The 22887-nt window shown below is 37.0% G+C and overlaps 1 protein-coding gene across 1 annotated transcript; it reads left to right on the top strand.

The window, feature by feature from the left end:
* Positions 1 to 12908: 12908 nt before the first annotated feature.
* On the top strand, positions 12909 to 14533 carry LOC140840699 (uncharacterized). The gene is made up of 2 exons (XM_073207873.1): positions 12909 to 14213; positions 14338 to 14533. The coding sequence occupies exon 1, from the start codon at positions 12909 to 12911 to the stop codon at positions 13704 to 13706; it is 798 nt and encodes a 265-aa protein (XP_073063974.1). The 3' UTR covers positions 13707 to 14213; positions 14338 to 14533.
* Positions 14534 to 22887: the final 8354 nt, after the last annotated feature.

A 22887-nucleotide genomic window follows, 5' to 3' on the forward strand; every position in this document is an offset into this window, starting at 1 on the left:
ACAAATAAAGATTGTAATTTTGAGATTTTTATGTTTTTATAAATATAAGAATTAATGTATCAGTCTTAAATTTATCATATTTATGTATTATTGTATCAATTTATTGGTTTGAGATAGTTACAATTACACTAAAGATAAAAAACGTATTTTCACGCTTAAGCCTGTGCTAATCTCGTTTAAATTTGAAAAGTTTGAAGCTCGACATCTACGCTAATCCGTCCGTCTGATTTTAAATCCGACTTCGGTATCGAGTTCCTAGCAACGTAGGCTACAACTGGACGTAAGTTTTACTACGTTTTGACATGTCTTGAAATTATGATATTGTCAGAATTGAATAGAATTCATATATGATGTTCGTGACATGTTAGACAGCGTAGAATCGAAGTGAGATTAAGAAACGGACTGAATATGGAATTGTTATGAATTTCAGAAGGAAATTGACTAGAATTGATATCAGATTTGTATGGTGGTTGATTGTAAACGTTTGGAATTGATATAGACTGATATAGTATTATCAGTATCGCAAGATTGTACTGTTGTACTGTCAGAATTTGATAAAACAGAGATGTTGTGATTTGATTAGAATATTGATACAGAATATTGGTATTGTCATTGCCAGATTGAACAGTGACAGACTTTGAATCAAGACTTTGATTGTATCAGATCGACATCAAGAAAGGTATAAATAAATGTTGATTCGGGATTGCACAACTCGAGTTAGGTTTGACTTGAGTTTCCCTAAATCACATACTTTATTTTATTGCATTGATATTTGCAGATTTTCAGATTGATATGTTAATCTATTGACTTAGAACAGAGTCAGAGTCCGAGTCTAGGGCAGATCAGCCTAGCTAGGGCAGAACCGCCGAGTCTTTCTCAGAACCGATAAGACTCTAGACTTACGGTGTATCGAAGAGCCTTAGATGTAGATCGACGTCTATCTCAGACACTCGATACATCATACCAAAGTCTAAATTAAATTGGGATCCCTAGATTTGAGATAAGATAAGATTAGATCACGAGTCATTGATTCATGTAATCAGATTAGATACATGTTTTGATGTTTGTTTATGCTTTTATATATGTGTTATATGATTGCATTTAATACATTGTTTATACTGGGATATTTGTATCTCACCGGAGTTATCCGGCTGTTGTCTTGTCTGTATGTGTGCATGACAACAGGTGGGACATGTACAGGGTCACAGAGGTGAAGAAAGATCGAGTTAGAGTGGAGACTACGGACTTGGACTAGAGATAGGGTTTAAACACTTGATAGTAGATGTTGAACCTGAGTATGTATGATTGTATATTTTATCAGAGTGATACTTTTATACTGATATGTATAAGAGTTTGATTCCATTACCTTCCGCATTTAAAAAAAAAAATTTAGACCCTGTTTACTTTAATGGATTAATTAGTCCCAATCATGATTAAAAAGATGATTAGCGTCCGGATCCCCACAACAGGTGGTATCAGAGCGATAGATCCTTTAGATTGAGATAGAAGAGGCTAGTGAGCGGGGTAGATTGAGGTTTTCTTTCCTGCTTTTGAATGCTAGCATGTCTTACTGCTTTATTACATGTTACTTGTTTATCTGATTTATATAGTAATACGTTTTGTTGAGATTGGATCAGTACTGATTCTAGATCAGCAGTAAGATGATCAGAGGAGGATTGAAACAGAATTGTGGTATTTGTTGCTAATCTATTTGATTATCAGATATGCCTCCGAGACGAGTAACAGAACAGGGAAGCACATCCAATCCTCCAATGAATGTCACACCGACTCCAATGGAAATGTTACTGAAACGATTTCAGTCATTTCATCCGCCAACCTTGAAAGGCACAGAGAACGCTGTGGAGTGTGAGAGTTGGCTTGATGATATAGATATGTTGTTCGAATCCTTGGAGTATACAGATGAGAAGAGAGTGAAATTAATTGGACACCAGTTACACGACGTTGCCAAGGACTGGTGGATTACAAGAAAGAGGGCATTGGAGCACAGAGGTACGAACATTACCTGAGATATTTTTAGAACTGAATTCTATCAACGATTTTTCCCAGTGTCGTACCGAAAGGATAAGGGGCGGAGTTTGCCAATCTAAAGCAAGGACAGATGAACATAGAGGAGTACCTGTCAAAGTTCTCCTCCTTGCTGAAATTTGCTCCACATGTGGCTGACAGCGAAGAAGCTACTGCTGACCAGTTCATCAATGGCTTGAATCCCGACATTTTCACATTGGTGAACACAGGGCGACTGAATAATTTTACTGACGCCCTGAACAGAGCTAAGGGAGCAGAAGCCGGTCTGATGAGACAGAAAGGGGCTTCATTTGTGCCTCCAGCATCGAGACCACAGCAACCACCTCCCAGATTTGAGGGTGGCAGCAGTAGTGGAGGAAAGAAAGAATTTTTGAAAGCCAGGGGAAAGCAATTCAAGAAATCTGGCAGTAGTTCTTCCAGCTCCGGTGGTTCCAGACCGAGCCAGAGTTACACTGGAGTTTATTGCAAGACTTGCGGAGGAAGACATACTACTGAGCAATGCCAGGGAGTGACTGGTAGTTGTAACTTCTGTAAACAGCCGGGACACTTTGCTAAAGTGTGCCCACAGAAAGGTTTGCAGAGAGCTCAGGGGGCCGAGTCATCGGGATCAGCAGCACAGACTGAGAGACGATCAGCTGCTGTTCATACATTCCAGCCAGCGCCAGCTCAGTCACAGCAGAGGCCAGGAGGAAGCCAGACAGTTGGTCAGCCTCCGACACAGCAGGCCAGAGTCTTCGCTTTGACAGAAGAGCAGGCCCAGGAAGCACCAGATGACGTTGTGGCAGGTAACTGTTCTTTATGTGGTTATCCTGCTTACGTATTAATTGATACCGGTGCTTCACATACATTTATTTCTGAATAATTTGCATTAAGTCATGCATTGCCTGTAGAGTCTTTAGCTACTATAGTGTCTGTCTCTTCTCCGTTGGGGATGGGTTTGATATCCGTAAATTCGGTTAACCATTGTGTACTACAGTATGACGGGCATGAGATTGAGTTAGATTGCATCGTACTTGGGTTGTCAGATTTTGATTGTATTATCGGTATTGATATGTTGACCAAGTACAAAGCTACAGTTGATTGTTTCCACAAGATAGTAAGATTCAGACCAGATATGACTGAAGAGTGGAAATTTTACGGTAAGGGTTCTAGATCGAGAATTCCTTTAGTATCCGTATTATCGATGACTCGATTATTGCAGAAAGGGGCAGAAGGATTCCTTGTATATTCAGTAGATTTACTGAAGTCGAGTCCTGCATTGGCAGATCTGCCAGTGGTACGTGAGTTTGCTGACATCTTCCCAGATGAGATCCCGGGATTACCTCCAATTAGAGAGATAGACTTCAGCATTGAACTGATGCCAGGTACAGTACCGATTTCTAGAGCTCCGTACAAAATGGCACCAGTTGAATTGAAAGAATTAAAGGATCAGTTGGAAGATTTACTGGCCAATGGGTACATCAGACCGAGTGTTTCTCCTTGGGGTGCTCCAGTATTGTTTGTAAGAAAGAAAGATGGTTCGATGAGACTCTGCATTGACTATAGGCAACTGAACAAGGCAACGATAAAGAATAAATATCCTTTGCCTTGTATTGATGATTTATTCGATCAGTTGCAGGGTTCTTCAGTATATTCCAAGATTGATTTAAGATCGGGATATCATCAGCTGAGAGTCAGAGATTCTGATATCTCAAAGACGGCATTCAGAACCAGGTATGGACACTATGAATTTATTGTCATGCCGTTTGGGTTGATGAATGCTCCAGCTGTGTTTATGGGATTGATGAATCGAATATTCCAGAAGTATCTCGATGATTTTGTGATTATCTTCATCGATGATATTTTGATTTATTCAAAGAATATGAGTGAGCATGCTGAGCATTTAAGAACTGTGTTGCGAATTCTAAGGGCTGAGAAGTTATATGCTAAACTGTCGAAATGTGAGTTTTGGTTAAAACAGGTAGTATTTCTGGGTCATATTATATCTGGAGATGGTATATCAGTTGATCCCAGTAAAGTGGAAGCCGTGATTTCTTGGCTAAGACCGATATCAGTACCTGAAATTCGCAGTTTCATGGGTTAAGTAGGATACTACCGTCGTTTCATTAAAGATTTCTCGAGTATAGCTAAACCAATTACTCAGCTAACTCAGAAGAATGCTCCATTTGTTTGGTCTGAAGAATGTGAGACCAGTTTTCTGGAGTTGAAGAAGAGGTTGACCAGTGCACCGGTGTTGACTATTCCATCCGGTACTGGTGATTTTGTGGTTTATTGCGACGTTTCTCACAGAGGGTTGGAATGTGTGCTGATGCAACGAGGGCATGTTATCGCTTATGCCTCAAGACAGCTTAAACCACATGAGACTCGTTATCCAATTCATGATCTAGAATTGGCAGCCATTGTCTTTGCATTAAAGATATGGCGACACTATCTTTATGGTGAAAAGTTTGAGATATATTCTGATCATAAGAGTTTGAAATATCTGTTTTCACAATTTGAATTGAATATGAGGCAACGAAGATGGCTTGATTTGCTTAAAGACTTTGATTGTGAAATCAAATACTATCCAGGAAAGTCTAATGCAGCAGCAGACGCACTGAGTCGAAAGGTATGTTCTTTATCCTTATCGACGATTGGTGTTTCAAATTTGATAGAAGACTGCTGTTTGTCTGGATTAGAATTTGAAACAGATTATAGACCGTTGAGACTTTATACGGTGCAAGTAGAACCAGAGTTGATTATGAGAATTAAGGCAGCTCAGCGAAGTGGGATGATCAGGGAATACTTGGATCACACCTCCAGTAAGTACAGAGGTTATAGCATGTATGTCAAGATCTTCTTCCACCTCTTCAATATCGGGAGTGTCGTAGAATGCATTGATCACTGACGGTGTGAATTTGTATAGTCGCTCACGTACGAACACTCTGCCATATTTCACCGAGTCCTCATCTCCCACACTCCTCAAAAGATTGCAATAAAATTCCAACACAGCTCGACGGCAGTAGGGCAGTACAGTGGTGACAGTGGACAGCAGCCTTCGGTTCTTCAAGAACTCAATCAAATTATGTTTCCCATATGCATCAAAATCAATGTTTTTCTCCTCAATCAACTCACGATGAATAAACAGGGGCCATAATGCCAAGGCCTCTTCAGAATAAAACTTCGGGGAGAAGGACTTACTGAGATCATAATCAGCAGAGTCAGTGTTGTGCTCGGTGTTGTCAACATCCACCTCAACACCGGCAGCAGCATTTTCAGAAGACTCGTTGGCTTCAGAGCCAAAATCCTCAGATTCATCTTCACCCAGTTCCTCTGATTCAAAGTCAGATACGGACGATGAAGAGGAAACATCAGAGGCTCCAGGTCGATTTTGCTCAAACTCCTTCATCATTTCTGAATCAGGTTCATCATCCTTAGACATTTGTTTCTTGGCAGCCTTTTCTTCCTTAAGGTGAGCAAGAAACTCGGCCAGAGATTGTTCATCTTCTTCAGGCTCATTAGGAAATCCTTTTCTGCAACATTTTTAGAATCTGTGATGGGGTTTGGCTTTTGACTACCAGAAGCAGAACCAGATTCTTTTGCAGCAACAGTTGGTTTGGGGCGAGCTACCAACTCAAAATCATCATCATTGGAGTCGTCTCCAGATGAGAAGTCAGGGTCCAGAATATTTGAGAAGGTGGATGCCCTTGGCTTCTTAGTAGGGACAAATTCAGGATCGAACCCTGCTTGTCTTTTTGACCTTCGGCGCATAGGAGCAGGGGGAAAGGCTATATTCACGGCCTCAAAATTTGGGGGATCCTGGACATTGATTTCGTTCCCAGGTTCACCAGGAGCGATCATTTCCAGCGGGATTGGTTCTTCTGGTACACCCACAATTTCCAACCCTTCAACATTGGTTTCAGCTGTGGGTGTTGGGTCAGGTGATTTTTCACCCATGCTTGCAGCCATTTCACTCCTAATGTCGTGAGGATCGAAGCCAGCCATCTGCGGAATAAAGAACGAAAACAGTAGAATAGTTCGAAGAAAACAGAAAATCGCAAAGAACAGAGATATTTTTCGAAAAAAAAATGAATAGTGAGGACATGAGAAACTTTAGAATGTGAGGGAAAATAGTAAACAGTAAAGTTGATCCTTAATCAACCCTAAATATTTAAGCACACCCTTCCAACGGTAACATTCTTTCGAGCCGTGACTGCAGCCCCTTTCCAAATCAATTTTTACACTCACCCAACGGTAATTTTCTGAACCAGTGTAATCATTCTTTCAAGAAGATCAGACATGATGAAACGCCACATCGAATTAACCCCACTAATCGTTAGATATCAAGGTATTTCAAAATTAAGTTGGTTAGGTTATTTTTCGAATTTCAAGAATTAAAAACTGGTAGCCCACTGGACATGATGAATTTACATAACATCAGTATGAGGGACTTAAATTTATGCCTAAAAATATGATCAAAAATGAAATACACACACATGTGATCAAACTGTGATCTGTCAGTACTTAGGTGTTGGTAACACCTTCTTGCAACACTCACTGTTTTGACTCAAACTTTCTTGAGAATGTTAAATTCAGAAATGGTAGCTCCCACTCTAGAAGAACGGTCTTCATTGGACTCCTCTAGGTAGCTTTTTCCATCTGTATTTTGACTTAGAAGTGGTAGCTCCCACTCTAGAAGAACGGTCTTCATTGCACTCCTCTAGGTAGCTTTTTCCATTTTCTTCTAAACATTTTGTTTTATTTTTCTCCTCTTTTCTGTTTTTCACCTTCTTGCTCAAGAATTTTCCAAGTCATTTTCTGCATTGAACAAGATTATGTGATATGGGAACAACTTAATGACTTAGATTGAGCATACTCCACACCTTAGAGGATTTTGTTAGAAAGTTTGATTCTCAACAGAGAGTACACCATTCAGTATCCTTCACTTGTACAGACTCCACACAAAACAGAATGAATGAAATACGTCTAGCATCCTGAAAATAAAATGCACTTGCATGCTGGGTGTTGTCCACAGGTGTTGTAACACCCAGGACAACATCTGTGAGTGATCATTGTGCACACAAGCTGAGAGACTTCCTAAGATTGGAGAATCTCTCAAAATCCAATGGTTTTGTAAAAATATCAGCCAGTTGGTTCTCAGTTCCAACAAATTCCATTCGAATCATACCCTTCTCAACCAAATCTCGAATAAAATGATGTCTAATGTCAATGTGTTTCGTTCGAGAGTGTTGCACTGAATTTTTTGAAATATCAATTGCACTTGAATTGTAGCAGTATATAATTAAGGTGTCACTGTTGAATCCATAATCTTTAATCATTTGATTCATCCACAGAAGTTGTGAGCAGCAACTATCAGCTGCAACATACTCAGATTCAGCAGTGGACAAAGACACACAATTTTGCTTTCTACTATACCATGACACCCAATTGTTACCAAGATAAAAACACTCACCAGTGGTACTTTTCCTATCATCTAAGTTTCCAGCCCAGTCAGCATCACTAAAGCCCACTAAATTGGTGTTTGTTTCTTTGGTGTACCACAGACCTAAGTCAACCGTCCCAGCTATATATCTCAAAATTCTTTTGACCGCTTTTAAATGAGTGACTTTAGAATCAGCCTGGTATCTGGCACACAAACATACACTAAACATGATGTCGGGACGACTTGCGCTTAAATAAAGAAGACTGCCTATGATGCTGCGATATTGGGTGTTGTCAACACCTGCCGCAACATCGTCTTTGGAAAATTTTTCAGTCGACCCCATTGGTGTTTTCATGTGTTTAGTGTTCTCGGTAGAAAATTTTTTCACCAAATTCTTGGCATACTTGGACTGACACAGAAAAATCCCATCATGCATTTGTTTAATTTGTAGTCCAAGAAAGAAACTCAATTCCCCTACCATGCTCATTTCAAATGTGGTAGACATACAGTTAACAAAATCATCAACATGCTTTTGAGAAGAAGCTCCAAAAATGATGTCGTCCACATAAATTTGACACACAAGTATTTCATGCTTTGACTTTTTAATAAAAAGAGTTTTATCAACTTCATCTCGTTTGAAGCCTAAGTCAAGCAGAAATTCCATAAGCTTACCATACCATGCTCGTGGAGCTTGTTTAAGTCCATAAAGTGCCTACTTCAACTTGTAGACATGGTTCGGGTGGTGTGGATCTTCAAATCCTTTAGGTTGGCTTACATAAGATTCTTCTTTCAAGATGCCATTCAAAAAGACACTTTTCACATCCATTTGATATAATTTTATGTCCATGTGACACGCAATAGCAAGTAAAAGTCTAACCGATTCAATCCGGGAAACAGGGGCAAATGTCTCATCAAAATCAATTCCTTCAATTTGAGTATACCCTTGTGCAACTAGCCTTGCTTTGTTGCTCACAACAATTCCAGATTCATCAGTTTTATTTTTAAAAATCCATTTGGTTCCAATAACATTCACATTATTAGGTCTCGGAACCAAATCCCACACATCATTCCTAACAAATTGTTCGAGTTCCTCATGCATTGCATCAACCCAAAATTCATCTTTTAAGGCTTCATTTATATTTTTGGGTTCAATGAGTGAAACAAAACAAGAATGGCTTACTTGAGAGTATACGGACGTTATGCATACTAGACCCATAATTTTCCGATAATCTACCTTCTCCTTTCTTCTAGTTTGCATTCCATCAAATGCTTCACCAATAATCTGAGATGATGGATGATTTTTCTGAATCTTACTGGGAATATCAATCTCTTCATTGGTTACAACGTCATCATTCTCAGTATACTCTCCTGGTTCATCATTTGACTCTGTTAGTGCAGGTGTTGTCTCCGGTGTTACAACACCGGGTGCAACATCTGTGTTGGGCAGTGTCTCACTTTCGTTCAGCAGCCCATCAATATCATCCTCGATTGTTTTTCCCGTTAGATCTGCAAGATCATCAAAAACAACATTAATAGATTCCATAGTCGTTCTTGTTCTCAGATTATACACGCGATATGCACGACTATTAGATGAATAACCAAGGAATAAACATTTGTCACTTTTAGAATCAAACTTTGCAAGATGGTCTCGGTCATTCAGAACATAACATACACACCCAAAAACATGAAAATACTTAAGGTTCGGCCTCTTTCCCATGATAATTTCATAGGATGTCATAGTAGAACCACTCCTTAAGTACACACGATTTGAAATATGACATGCTGTGTTTAAGGCCTCGGCCCAAAATCTCTTTGATATATTCTTTGAACTCAACATGACCCTAGCCATTTCTTGCAGTGTCATATTCTTCCTTTCGGCTATTCAATTTTGTTGAGGAGTCTTAGGGGCTGAAAATTCATGAGTTATCCCTCTCTTTTCACAGAATGATATAAAGTGTGAGTTTTCAAATTCTTTCCCATGGTCGGTCCTTATCTTACCAACCCTCAGATTATGTAGATTAGTAATCTTATCATGTAATTTCTTAAAAACATCAAATGTATCGGATTTTTCTCTAAGAAATCTTACCCAAGTATAGCGAGAGAAATCATCCACACAAACACATGAATACTTCTTACCTCCAAGGCTTTCCACTTCCATTGGACCCATAAGATCCATGTGCAAGAGTTCAAGACACCGTGTTGTCCCAAAGTGTTGCAACACTTGATGGGGAACACGTGTTTACTTACCCTTTTGACATGCACCACAAACATACGGAACTTCAGAGGATAAATTAGGCATAACTCTCACAGCATCGTACTTACCAAGATTCTTTAATGTCTTGAAGTTTGCACGTCCCAATTTTTGATGCCACAAGTTTAATTCACTTACCTTTGAATGATTGCGTACCAAGTCTTCACCAAGTTGATAGCAATTATCAGCAGACCTTGTACCTGTCAAAATACGAGTATTAGCATTATCAAACACTTCACAATTGTCTTTATCAAACTTAACATGCAAACCGTCATCACAAAGTGGACTTATGCTTATTAAGTTTGAGTTAAGCCCTTCGACATATAGCACATTATGTAAATTAGGCAGTCCATCAACATTCAAGGTTCCTTTGCCAGCAATTCTTCCTTTAGCACCACCACCATACGTCACATGACCACTCCTTAGTTCAACGTAGTCAGTCAAATGATCTTTGCAACCTGTCATGTGGCGTGAACAGCCACTGTCAAAGTACCATATTCCTGCAAGGTTAGTCTTTAATGAAGTATAAATAACAGAACATTGAATATTGGCTTTTGGCACCCAAACCCTTTTTACCGACGGTTTTCTATTGGCAGTGTTGCGCCGGGTGTTGTACAATACCTGAGGCAACACCTGTTCAGATTCCTATCTCTTGTAGTCATCTCTCAATTTAAAACAGTAGGGTTTGATATGCCCAGGTCTAAAACAATAGTGACAGATAAAGTGGCGTTTTCTTGATTTGGACTTCTTGGTAGATATTTGCCCTTTTGATGGAGCACCTTTTTCAGTGTGTGTAGCATTCGAGGTTTCAACACTTACTTTGACAAAAACAGTTGGTTTTCTATCAGTATTGGAAGATTCTCCAATTTCGAACAGGCTATTCGGATAACCAAGTCCAGCTTTGTCATTCTATCCAATCATCAAAAGTGAATTAAGTTTGGATGAACTTGAATTCATCTTGGCAAGAATCTGAGTTGCTTCTCCAAGTTCCTCCTTGACTTTGCATAATTCCAGATCTTTTTTGCTTAAGATTACTTCAAGTCATGATATTTGTGACTTCAGCTCAGCGTTCTCTTTGGAGAGAATTGCATTTCCTTTAGTTCTTTTGATCCAGTCTTCATATAGTTCTTCGTACATCGTCTGCACACTTTCTAGAGTGACTTCATCTACCTCTTGAGTTTCAGACTGAATTGACTCCCCAAGGGTTGTAGAATTAAGACATACTGAATTCGAAGAGGTGTTGCGGCCAGGTATTGCAACACCTGTGGCAACACCCAAATGATTGATTTGCATTGAGCGTTTCTCCTTGATCACAGCAGATAACGATGTGTGATTTTCAGATTCATTTGATCCTTGATCATCATCAGACTCTTCCATCACTCAGGGTGACAGTCATGCCTTTGTTTTTCCTAAGTCGATTGGCACACTCATTGGCATAGTGTCCATATCCCGAACACTCTCTACATTGCACTGAATCCAGGTTTCTGACATTTGATTGGATTTGCACTTCGGTTTTTGGTCGAAATTTTCCTTTCATAGGAGTAAACTTTTGAGCTTTTGCAGAAGTGGTGATGTTGGGCAACACAGATTTCTGCTCACTTTTCTTCTTCTCTTTCATGGTCTTCAAGTAATCACCGAATTTCTTAGTAAACAGAGAGATCGATTCTTCACCTAAATCAGACTTTTCCACCTCTTTTGATATTTGAAGGATTTCATCATAAGATTCGGTTGAGGCTTCAAGGGCTATTGTTTTCCCTTTATCCTTCCTTTGTAAATCAAGGTTCATCTCAAAGGTTCTGAGAGAACTCATTAATTCATCCAGATTGATTTTTGAAGTGTCTTTAGATTCTTCAATTGCACACACTTTGACATTAAATCTCTCAGGGAGAGATCTTAAGACTTTGTTCACCAATCTTTCATTGGGCATGAGATCTCCAAGACTTTGAGCTTCATTAGAAAGTTGTCTCAACCGGCTATCGTACTCAAGAATAGACTCCTTGTCCTCCATCCTCAAGCTTTCAAATTTTGATGTCACCATCCTTAGCCTAGTTTTACGCACGCTCTCGGATCCTTCACAATGTTTCTGAAGTATATCCCAAGCTTCTTTGGCACAGACACAATTGGTGATTAAGTTAAACATCCTCGTGTCAACAGATGAAAATATAACATTGAGAGCCTTGGAATTAAAATTTGAAGTTTGCACTTCATCGATTGTCCATGTACTTTCAGGTTTGAGCCGAGAGTCTCCATCAGCATCCTCGATCTTTGATGGGTTCCAACCATCAAGTACATGCAGCCAAGCTCTTTCTTCAATAGATTTTATAAAGACCATCATCTTTACTTTCCACAAAGCATAGTTTGATCCATCCAACACGGGAGGCCTAAAAACTGTGTTTGTTGATGCTTCCATAAGCCTTTTTCACTCTAAGAAAACAAAATAAAACAGGATCTCACTTAGTAGCGTCAAATGGAGGCTCTGATACCAATTGAAAGTTCTGTTCCCACAGTGTGAGAGTGATGAGGGTGAGTGTTGTGTGAGTCAGAATGTAGGTGTTGTGCGTAGGTGTTGTAACACCCACGACAACATGCAGCGGAAATTACAGTTTAGCAAATTAACACACAACTCGAATGATACTAATACGAGAGACGAGATATAAATTATGCACAAGTATCAAATACTTGTGCGGTGCATCAGGGCAAAATAATTCACTAGAAAAACTTGTAAGTTTACAAAAAAACAATACTAGTGAAAGAATCAAACAACTCCCTTATAAAGGCGAGTAACAAATTGCATCCTAACTCTCTAACAAATCGTATAACCAAAATATGTAGGATGCATCAACTGAGAAGTGACAAATCTTCAAAACTCAACACACTAATCAAAACAGTGATTAAGTGTTGTCTACGGATGTGGTCAACACTTCACAGCAACAAGTTATCAATGACACGAGATTGCTATGCTTCGATAAACGTCTCTGCGTATGACTTCGTCTCTTCCAGCGTCTAGCTACTTCTGTATCTTCTTCTCCTATTTATACTAACTTGTCTTCACAGTCCTATAAAATATGGAAAACCAATTTTATAAGGAAACAAACTCTTTTGAATCAAGGATAGCATATCTTAAAGATCATAACTTATCTTGAAGATATTATCGGTGACTATATTAAATCTTATACGAGATCATATAGTATGTCTAGAAAGGCAAAACAAAAAGGATCTTTAAAAGAGGAAATTATTAAAAAGGAAATATGTCAAGGAATAAAATTCCTTTCACCTCAAAATAGTGCTTTAACGTTAACTTATATTGACGAAGACGACGATGAGGTGATGCTAGTTGACGATGATGATCTCCGTGATATGGTGAGGCAGAGGCTGGACCTTTTGCGAATTACTGTCAAGCTGACTGCTGAAAAGAATGCCACAAAGTATTATTCAAGTGGAAGTTCTACTCCCTTGAAATCACCTCCAGTGCAGAAACCGTTTCAATGTACTAAAACTGCTCTGGAGCCTCTATGTGAGACTCTTGTGAAGCTTTCGACTAATTTGGCATCTAAAGCGTCCACCTCCACACGCGATATTATGAGTCTCGTTAGCTACTTCTCAGAAGTGAGTTCGTCCTACTTGACCTATATTTCAGAGTTCCAACCTAGAATGCAGACTCCCACTGATAACTTTGTAATGAAAGACTCGGAAACATCCAAGGCTGATGCTGCCCAATCAATGGTTCGATCAAACGTTGGATTTGAAGGGTTCATCAAGCAAAATGAGAGCATGGAAAAACTTGAACTGCTGGCAACCGTGATAGACAATTCTGTGAAACTTGGTGATAAAAGTGTAGTAAGCATAAAGGCTTCTTCTGCAACTGGAGCTGGTTTAAATGATGTGGGAGTTGACTCAAAAACTTTCAATGCTGGCTGGCCAGTGAGGGATTCTTTGCAATGTCCAGGCCCCGCTGCAAAATCTAGGGTGGTTGGTAAGAAAGAATAGTTCGAGCAGATCAGTGAATGTTTTTCGAAGGATAAGTCTTCCCTGAGATCGTCTCACTTGTAAACAAAGATTGGTTTTCTGGGATGAGTGATGTTTCCAGTAATGTTCCGGTAAAAAATGCAACCAGTCCTAAACCTGAATTAGACCTCGTCAATCCTAGTTCAAAGAAAACGGCCTCAGCTTCTCCGTCGCGTCCTGCTCGTAGTGCTGTTAAACTTAGTCGAAAGGATGATCTCTCCAAAAGCTGTCATCAGGATTATTTCTGCGATGGCTGTGGGGCTGATCCTATATTTGGCCCTAGGTTCAGATCAAAAGTGCGAGTATGATGAGTATAGTACATCTACTTGTTTGAGTTAAATTTGTGACACTAATGAGTTCACTTCTCCCCCTGCAGAAAGGAGGATTATGATCTGTGCATCCTCTGTTTTTCCAGGAAGGAAAACGATAGCGACTATATTCGAATGGATCGCCCCGAGGACGATCATCACCAAGTGTTTGACTGATTCTGTATGCATATATATGACCATTCCATTGTTCAAATTTCATCTTTCTTTGGAACTAATTTTCTTCTGAAATGTCTCGTTTGTTATTAACAATATATTATATTTATATATACCCGTTTCTTTTGCAGAAATGTCTTGGATCATCCGAAAGAGAACTTTCATGTGAATCTTCGAAGTCACCAAGCTCCAAGAGTGCACAAGAAATTTCTCAGCTGTTTAGAGATCATCATCGCCTTGAAAAAGAATGAATTATGGTTTGATGGTGATTTCATCTGTTAGGTTGTTTGATTCTATAAACGTTTTAGTTGTTACATTCTTTCCAGAAATATTATTTAACACAAATATTAATTGTCTTATTAAATACGAATATAAAGTTAGGAAAAATATAAAAAAAAAATTGTCATTTATTGAAGCAAAATACAGAACACTTATATCCATATTGAAATTTGCAAAGAAATTTTTTAAAGGAATTTTCAAAACCAAATTTTAGTAATGGAAAGTAAAATGTATTGCTGAAATTCGATTTATTATATCACTGGTCATAAGATGATAGTAAACGAACTTTTTTTACGCAAATAGACGACATTACAAAGTTAAGAAATTTAAATTATTTTTTTTCTTTGAAATTGTTGGGTTCAAAAGTTGTTCGGATCTTTAATTGAAGCTAGTTGAAAATATCAAATTACTAAATATTAATTTTTTGTTCATTCACGTGCTTAAATAATGAAAAAGGTATTTAATTTTTTTTATAAGAAAATAACATATAAGCGGCTAGCTAGTGGTATTGGTAAACAAGAGTGTCAATTCGGGTGGATCGGGTGGGTTGAGCTGGGTTAAGCAATAGTATTATTCAAAAATTGCTCAACCCGAACCCGAGCCAACCCGAATCCGAATCCGAAGCAACCCGATTTTGATTTTTAAAATTTTTTTAAAAGAAAATTAAATAATATTAATATAAAATAATATTGTAATTTAAACACCTAATAAAAAAATCTCCCTCATACAAATGATTTAAATTTGAAAGTGTAATCGTCGAAAAATAAAATATTTACTAAATCAAATAAATAATTGTTTAAAAAATAAAAAAAATATTCAAAATAAATATTAAATTATGAAAATTTATGATATAAATATATAATAAATATTTTTTCAGACATATAATATATAAAAATGTAGGCAATATTTATTAGTTATATTTTTTAAAAAAGATTAAAATTTTCGGGTCAATCTGGGTTGACCCGAACCCAACCCAACCCGATTATTTTTTCGGGTAATCTATCGGGTCCAACCTGAACCCGAAAACCCGAACCAAAACTTAATTTTTTTCGGGTTAAACCGTGTCGAGTTGGTGAATCGTGTCTGATTTTGACACCCCCATTAGTAAACTAAGAGCACAAGTTAGGAAGACATGAACCAAATTATCTTTGGTTCAAGAAAATTCGGGAAAATAATATATTTTTCAAGAAATTAATCAAATTGTGGTTATTGACATTAATAATACATCTTTTTTTTTTTTCAAGTTAGGAAGACATGAACCGAATTATCTTCGGTTCAAGAAAATCCGGGAAAAATAATATATTTTTTAGGAAACTAATCAAATTATGGTTATTGACATTAATAATACATAAATTTTTTTCCAAAAAAAATTATTTTTAATAACATTTGATAATAATAAATAATAAAATTATTTGTTGACATCACATATATCTAAGAGCACACTAAGTAATACCACGTCATCAATCAAATATTTTATTATTCAAATATCTTACATTTCATAATCCAATATACCATCAACCAAATATATATACCATCAACCAAATCTTCATTTATTTTTTCATTTTAAAAAAAATAATTTATACTTTTTAAGTTTAGTTTAATTTAAGTAATTTTATTTATACCTTTTCATCAATATTTTTTATTTAATATTGAATTTATACTTTTTCATCAATATTTTTTATTTAATATTGAGTTTATGTATATATTTTGACAATTACCTAATATAATTAATTTAATATTAATATTTATTTTTAAAAACATGGTACAACATAGAAATACGAAGGTTTGATAAATTAGAAATTCCAACTAAATGTTTCATAGTTAATAAATTAGCCATTCGCTGATATATACAAATTGTTTTCTAAAGGTATTCAACCAAGTCGTGACGAAGTTGATGATGCACTTGACTATTACGTAACACGAAATTTCTTTAAAAATATTCAATAAATTTTGGGGTTGAGCTCTAATTCGCTATGAAATTATCTTGTTCATCACGATCCTAAATCAATATTGCGTGACTCTCGTCTTCAATAATCCTGATGTATAAATATTATATGTATACATGATTTATTTGCATTTATCCATGAATCAATATAATGTCGCATTGGACCTCTTATAATTGCCCAAATAGCTTGAAACACCCTAAATGTCTGCTCAAATTCTTTTTTGCAACCTCTTGTCTTTTCTTAAATTTTATTCTTTGGGATCCTGTTAGGAAAAACACTTCACGAAAGTGGATCATTTCGGGTATATATCATCTGTCAGGTAATATCCTTATATATGTTAAAAAATTTAATTGTCTTGTCATGAGATTTTTAATATATACATTTTTTAATATACAATATAACTTGTTGAGATCTAAATATAGTTTAGAGGATGTTGAGTAAATTATTTAAAAATATTGGCAAAAATCGAGTTTGCTTCAACAATTTTTAGGCTATTAAGGAACTTCTTGAATGGCCAAACTTCGTTGAACCACTTAAAAAATAAACAGTTACGAAACAGTCTCACTGGACTAGTGATAAAATATATATTCAATATAAACAGTAATTAACAAAAAAAAGGTTAGTTATGCAAGGAAGCAGTAGAAATTGCACAAGGTAAAGAAGACATAATTTATAGATGTTCAGTTATTAATACTCTTATGCAATATTTTCTTTCACTCAAGAAGAAATACACTAAAAAACTTTGGTTTTACAACACTTTGTATCAAAACACTCTAACTAGGATTTATCACTGCCAAAATCGAAACTCTTATTGATTATGAAACGTCCACTACTCGTTTTTTCTTTCAAATGTACTAGATTTTTTTTTCCTATATATATATATATATATATATGTATTTTTAAATATATTTTTGCATCATTTAAAATAAACCAACCAACCTATTATTTGAAAATCCAAATAAGCATATGCAAAACATAAAATCATAAATCGTAAACCAAAACTAGCATTTTTCAAAATAAAGCATAAATTCTTCTCAAAACCAGTCAAAAGCATAAAATCGTAAAATCTTTAAAATAATCTTAATACAGAAAACTAAAAAGGTCATCGGGTTATATGCACCATCAGTCCAGCTAGTTCAACCATCAAGCCCTCCAACACCATCAAAAACATGTTCACATGCATCAATCACACCTAGTGAGTCTAATGATACAACAAACCTTAACCATGATAGCAAGTAATATATATACATTCACATACCACAGTGAAAATATTTTTAATAAAAATAGCTTTTCATTAATATACTATCCTTTAAGGTGATTTCTGTTAATCAATTGTGGCCATCCTTTAATCATTCAGTCAATTGATCAATCTCAGCTGTAACCATGGTGCCAGGCGGTGAGACAACATTCACCACTTTTCCATTATATTGCTTGGCCTATAGTCGACGGGGACATCAGCGACGCTCTCACCCGTCCACTGAGCCTTGACCTTACATATCATCATATCTTTTCGATAGAAATTCGATAACCATGGTCTCTCTCTGGGGCTTTCTACCACAAACGAGCTCCCTCTGGGCCTTGTCTCTCATGAATCCCCATTTCCTTACCGTCACAATTAAATAACTTCTTTCAAAACAATTTTCCTCGTTTCCATCACTTTGGAAAAATATGTGCAATAATATCTTTTTTTTTTCCTTTTAAACCAAACATGCAACACGTCTTTTAACATTATCTTTTTTTATCATAAAATCACATAAAATTTCAAAATAAACATTTATCATTCATTACAACATTCAGGGCACTACCAGGACGTCTAACAGATTTTGGGTGTAAAATGACTGTTTTGCCCCTGAAACCCTAACTTCCCAATTTACCCTTGGATGATAAAACGATGACCCGAATCTATTCAAACTTAACATATCACCTTAAAATACACTCATCACTACAAGAAAAAAGGCGAAAGACAACGGTTTTTAACCGTTGTCGTAGGTCAAAAAAACTGTTGTTAAAGTCTCTGTGGTTAAATGGTGGGCTCAAAGACAAGGGTGAAAAACCGTTGTCGTAGACATCAAAGACGACGGCGAAAAACCGTTGTCGTAGGTCTTGTAAAACCGTTGTTAAAAGCCCTGTGGTTAAAGAGTGTGCTAAAAGACAACGGTGAAAAACCGTTGTCGCAGACGTCTAAAGACGACGGTGAAAAACCGTGGTCGTAGCGTTGAAAAATCGTTGTTAAAAAAAACGTTGCGAAGGTTCTTCTAAACAACGCCGTCGCTAATTGCGACGGTTTTCTGCATTCTGTCGCAATTTAGCGTTTAGCGACGGGTTTTATTAAGCTGTCCATCGCTAATTAGCGACGGTTTGTCTTATGATTTCCGTCGCTATTGTTTTTCGTAAAATAAAAAAAAATTTACGGTTCTAATTTTGTAAACCTAACAATCTTACTAAATTAATATATTTATAATCTTTATCTTTAACACTTAAAATTGAAATTGAAATTTAATGAAAATTGTGGACAAATCGTAGAATAAAAAAAAATTCAAGTGAAAGTTAAATGAAAATTGTTGAGTGGAGAACACATCGGTGTGGGGAGAAAGTGAACAGAGTGCGGATATTTATAGCACATGTGCGACGATGTATGAGTAAACCGTCGCTAGTAGCCACAGTTTTTGATTAAACTGTCGCTAATAGCGACTACTAAATTAATACTGTCGCTATTTGCGTCGGTTATTTAGCCCGTCGCTATGAGCGACGGTGTTTGAAACAACCGTCACATACATTAGTTTAGCGACGGTTGTTTCGTTGCTAATTTTAAACGTCATGAATATAAAATGCGACGGTTCAGGCATCGTCGCTAAAATAAATCGGCGGCGGGTTTCCATAAACCGTCGCTACCGTAGCGACGGTTCGGATCTAAAACTCCGTCGCTAAAGTTAAATTAGCGACGGTAATTTGTAAAACCGTCGCTAATTATTAACCGATTTTTTAAAAAAACTTAGAAACTACTACAACGTTTTTCAAAAAACCGTTGTCTTTCACCAAATAAAACACTAAGAAACGACAACGTTTTCAAAAACCGTTGTCTTAGTTAAAAATCCATCTGAAAGACAACGGTTTGTGTAAACCATTGTCTTTGACCCTTGACATAATCTTATATAGACAACGGTTTTTGAAAAAACGTTGTTGTAGCCCAAAAAAACCATCCGAAAGACAACGGTTTTTAAAAACCGTTGTTGTAGCCTAATAAAAAACCTCTCATAGACAACGGTTGTTAAAACCGTTGTTGTAGCAAAAAAAAAAAAAGCTCTTAGACAACAGTTTTTAAAAACCGTTGTCGTATCCCGAAAAAAAAACTCCCATAGACAACGGTTTTTAAAAATCGTTGTCGTAGACACATCAAAGACAACGGTTTTAGAAATCGTTGTCGTAGACACATAAAAGACAACGGTTTTTTAAAAAACCGTTGTCTATAAGCGGGTTTTTTATGCTACGACAACGGTTTTTGTTAAAACCGTTGTTAAAAGAAAAAAGACAACGGTTTTAATAAAAACCGTTGTCGTATGGGTGTTGTTGATTTGTATTTTTCTTGTAGTGCATAAACATTTCTTAGACGTAAATTTAAGCTCATCGACTAATTTCTCAATTAGTTTTAAAACTTAAACGTACGTCCCAGTTTTAAGCCAAATCAACTCGAAACTTAACCAAACTTGAACCATAACTTATTAACACCTAACTATACCCTATGCAATCCAAATCAAGTCAATTAAAACCATTGAACAAGCCTAGAAGGCTACTGAATTTTCTAAACCCAGTTTCGAAACCCTAGCCTCACAAGCTTGCACCCTTCGGCCCTAGCCCTCCACCAGCAAGATCAGCCCCTATGAACCCTTCCTAGGACCATAAGTGAACCCATATAAGATAATGGAACATCCCTACAGTAGCTAGGACTTGCAAACCCATAAATCGTGCCGTTGAAGCTTGCGCACTAAGGGATCATCTACAACCTTTCCCTCTTCGAACCAGCCCTTCCCTAATCCATCTAGGACCATTTGGGTAGTGGTAGATCGATTAGCTAAGTCGACACATTTCAATCTGTATAGTCAAGAGTATAGTTTTGATCGCATGAAAAGGCTATAAATTCAAGAGATTCTTAAATATCATGGTGTGCTAACGAGTATAGTCAATGACAGAGACTCACGCTTTACCTCAATGTTTTGGGGAAGTTTTCAGAAAGCGTTTGGAACAGCATTGAGTCTGAGTACTTCCTATCATCTAGAGACCTATGGTCACTCTGAGAGGACTACTCAGATACTCAATGACATGTTATGTGCTTGTGCTATGGATTTTGGACCACCATTACATGATCATCTACCGCTTGTGGAGTTTGCATATAACAATAGCTACCACAACAACATTGGTATAGCTCCGTTCTAAGCATTGTGTGGTAGATATCATCGTACTCCATTGTTTTGGGACGGAGTTGGAGAACGACAAGTGCAAGTACTTGAATTAGTGCAACAAACGATTGACAAAGTGGAACTGATCAAGAAGAGAATTAAAATTGCACAAGATCGTCAATCTAGTTACACGAATACCAAGTGTAGACCCATACAGTTGTAGCCAAGGGAAAAGTTTTCCTTAAAATTTCACCATTTCCCAGAGTGAAGAGATTTGGACTCAAGGCGACTTGGGAGTTAGAGAGTCGTATGCGTTTAGAGTATCCAAATTTGTTTTGAGTGATATTTTATTCAGTTGTATTTTTACTTCAGTTATAATTTGAAAAACAAAATCTTTGTAAGGATGGGAGGATGTAATGACCTGAGTCCTTATTCTGAATGAAGTACTAATTCAAATATTATTAAAGAGTTGTTCATTAAGCATTATTTTGGAATTGATATTTCGGGACCAGCCTGTTGAGATCTACCAAATTTAAAATGGAACAGTCGTTCTACTTCTAATTACATTATCCATTGAAATCCAACTAGACGAATGAGATTATAACACGTAGCAGATGAGATTAATTTTGGATTTTCTGAACTAGTCCGAATGCAACCTATAAATGGAAGATGATTTCATTTGTTTCTTACGCCGCTTTCCTTCAGCTGCTCTCTCTCGAGTTCTAGCCATATAACTTAGGTTTTCTAGCTAGTTTCTAGGGCATTTTATTATCGAGATGCTTTGGAGCTAGTGGGGGTTGGTGAACCAGGACATGCAGATTGAGACATTATCAGCGGGTTGACGACAGATGCAATTATAATTGTTGGAACATTTCACGTTCGCAATCTTTATTTTGATGTCAACAAAACTTGTTATTGTGTTTCTAACATATTTACTCAAGTGTGAAGTTATTAAAATAATAAGCAAGCTGAAACTGAATTCTGCACAAACTGAATTTCTGGCAAGCTTCAGTATTTTGATGATATCTCTCAACTGGATGATTCAAATGACAATCCGCCAGCATACTGATCAGAAAACTCAAATTGAAACAAGGCGTATGTCATGTTAGTTGGGCAAAATCGGATGTTATCAAGGTCTAACTGACGCTGAATTACCGAACTGATTACACGAAAACAACAATCAGTTTGGTATGAGTAGTTGCGGTATTTTGGTCATATCTCTCAGCATGTTTATTGGAATGAAGCGATTCAGTATGAGTTGGAAAGATAAGACGATGGTCTACAAATCATCTTCAGAAGTCAAAGTCTGAATCGAAGTTTAAAATGCTGATAAATGATGATGAATCTACTGGTTCTGTACAAACTGAAATTAGCTAGGCTGATTTCAGCAACCTAGCTAAATTGAGCTGAACCAGTTGCTGACCAGCTGCACTGAACTAAACCAGTAGCTGACCAACTGAACTGAACCAGCAGCTGACTAGCTGAAACTGAACCAGACCAACTGAACCAAACCAGCTGAACTTAACCAAACCAGCAGCTTAACAACTGAACGGAACTAAAACAGATGTTGACCAGTTGAACTGAACGACCAGTTGAGTTGATATGAGTTGACGAGTCGGGAAAATGTCCAGCAAGACGAATTTGACCGTTGCAATTTCAGAAACAATACATAAACTCTCGAATTTGTCATATTCTTGTATCTAAGGTATATATCAATGTTGGGGCCTATAAATACAACATCTAGAAGATCAAACAAGAGCTTTTGAAGAGGATTCAAAGCATGAGCAGTTAGCATGAATAAAAAAGCTAGTTGAGCGCACAAGCCCTTGTGTGAGGATATATTTGAGATATACACTGTAAAGGATAAATTCCTCACACACAATCACTCACACATATACAAGAGAGTTAAACTTCAAATATTAGTTGAGTGATTTTTTACACAAAGACGTAAAACATTGTGTTTGTAGTCTTTGCATACGAGACATTAAACAATATGCTGATTGTTAGGTGCTGCCTACAATCTTGAGTGCTAGGAGTTCTAGTTGGGTGCTGCCCTTCCAGA

Source organism: Primulina eburnea, chromosome 9, assembly GCF_022965805.1.
Source record: "Primulina eburnea isolate SZY01 chromosome 9, ASM2296580v1, whole genome shotgun sequence".
NCBI lineage: Eukaryota > Viridiplantae > Streptophyta > Magnoliopsida > Lamiales > Gesneriaceae > Primulina > Primulina eburnea.

Excerpts from the sequence above, each read along its gene's own strand:
- LOC140840699 (XM_073207873.1), top strand. The coding sequence starts at position 12,909 with ATGTCTAGAAAGGCAAAACAAAAAGGATCTTTAAAAGAGGAAATTATT.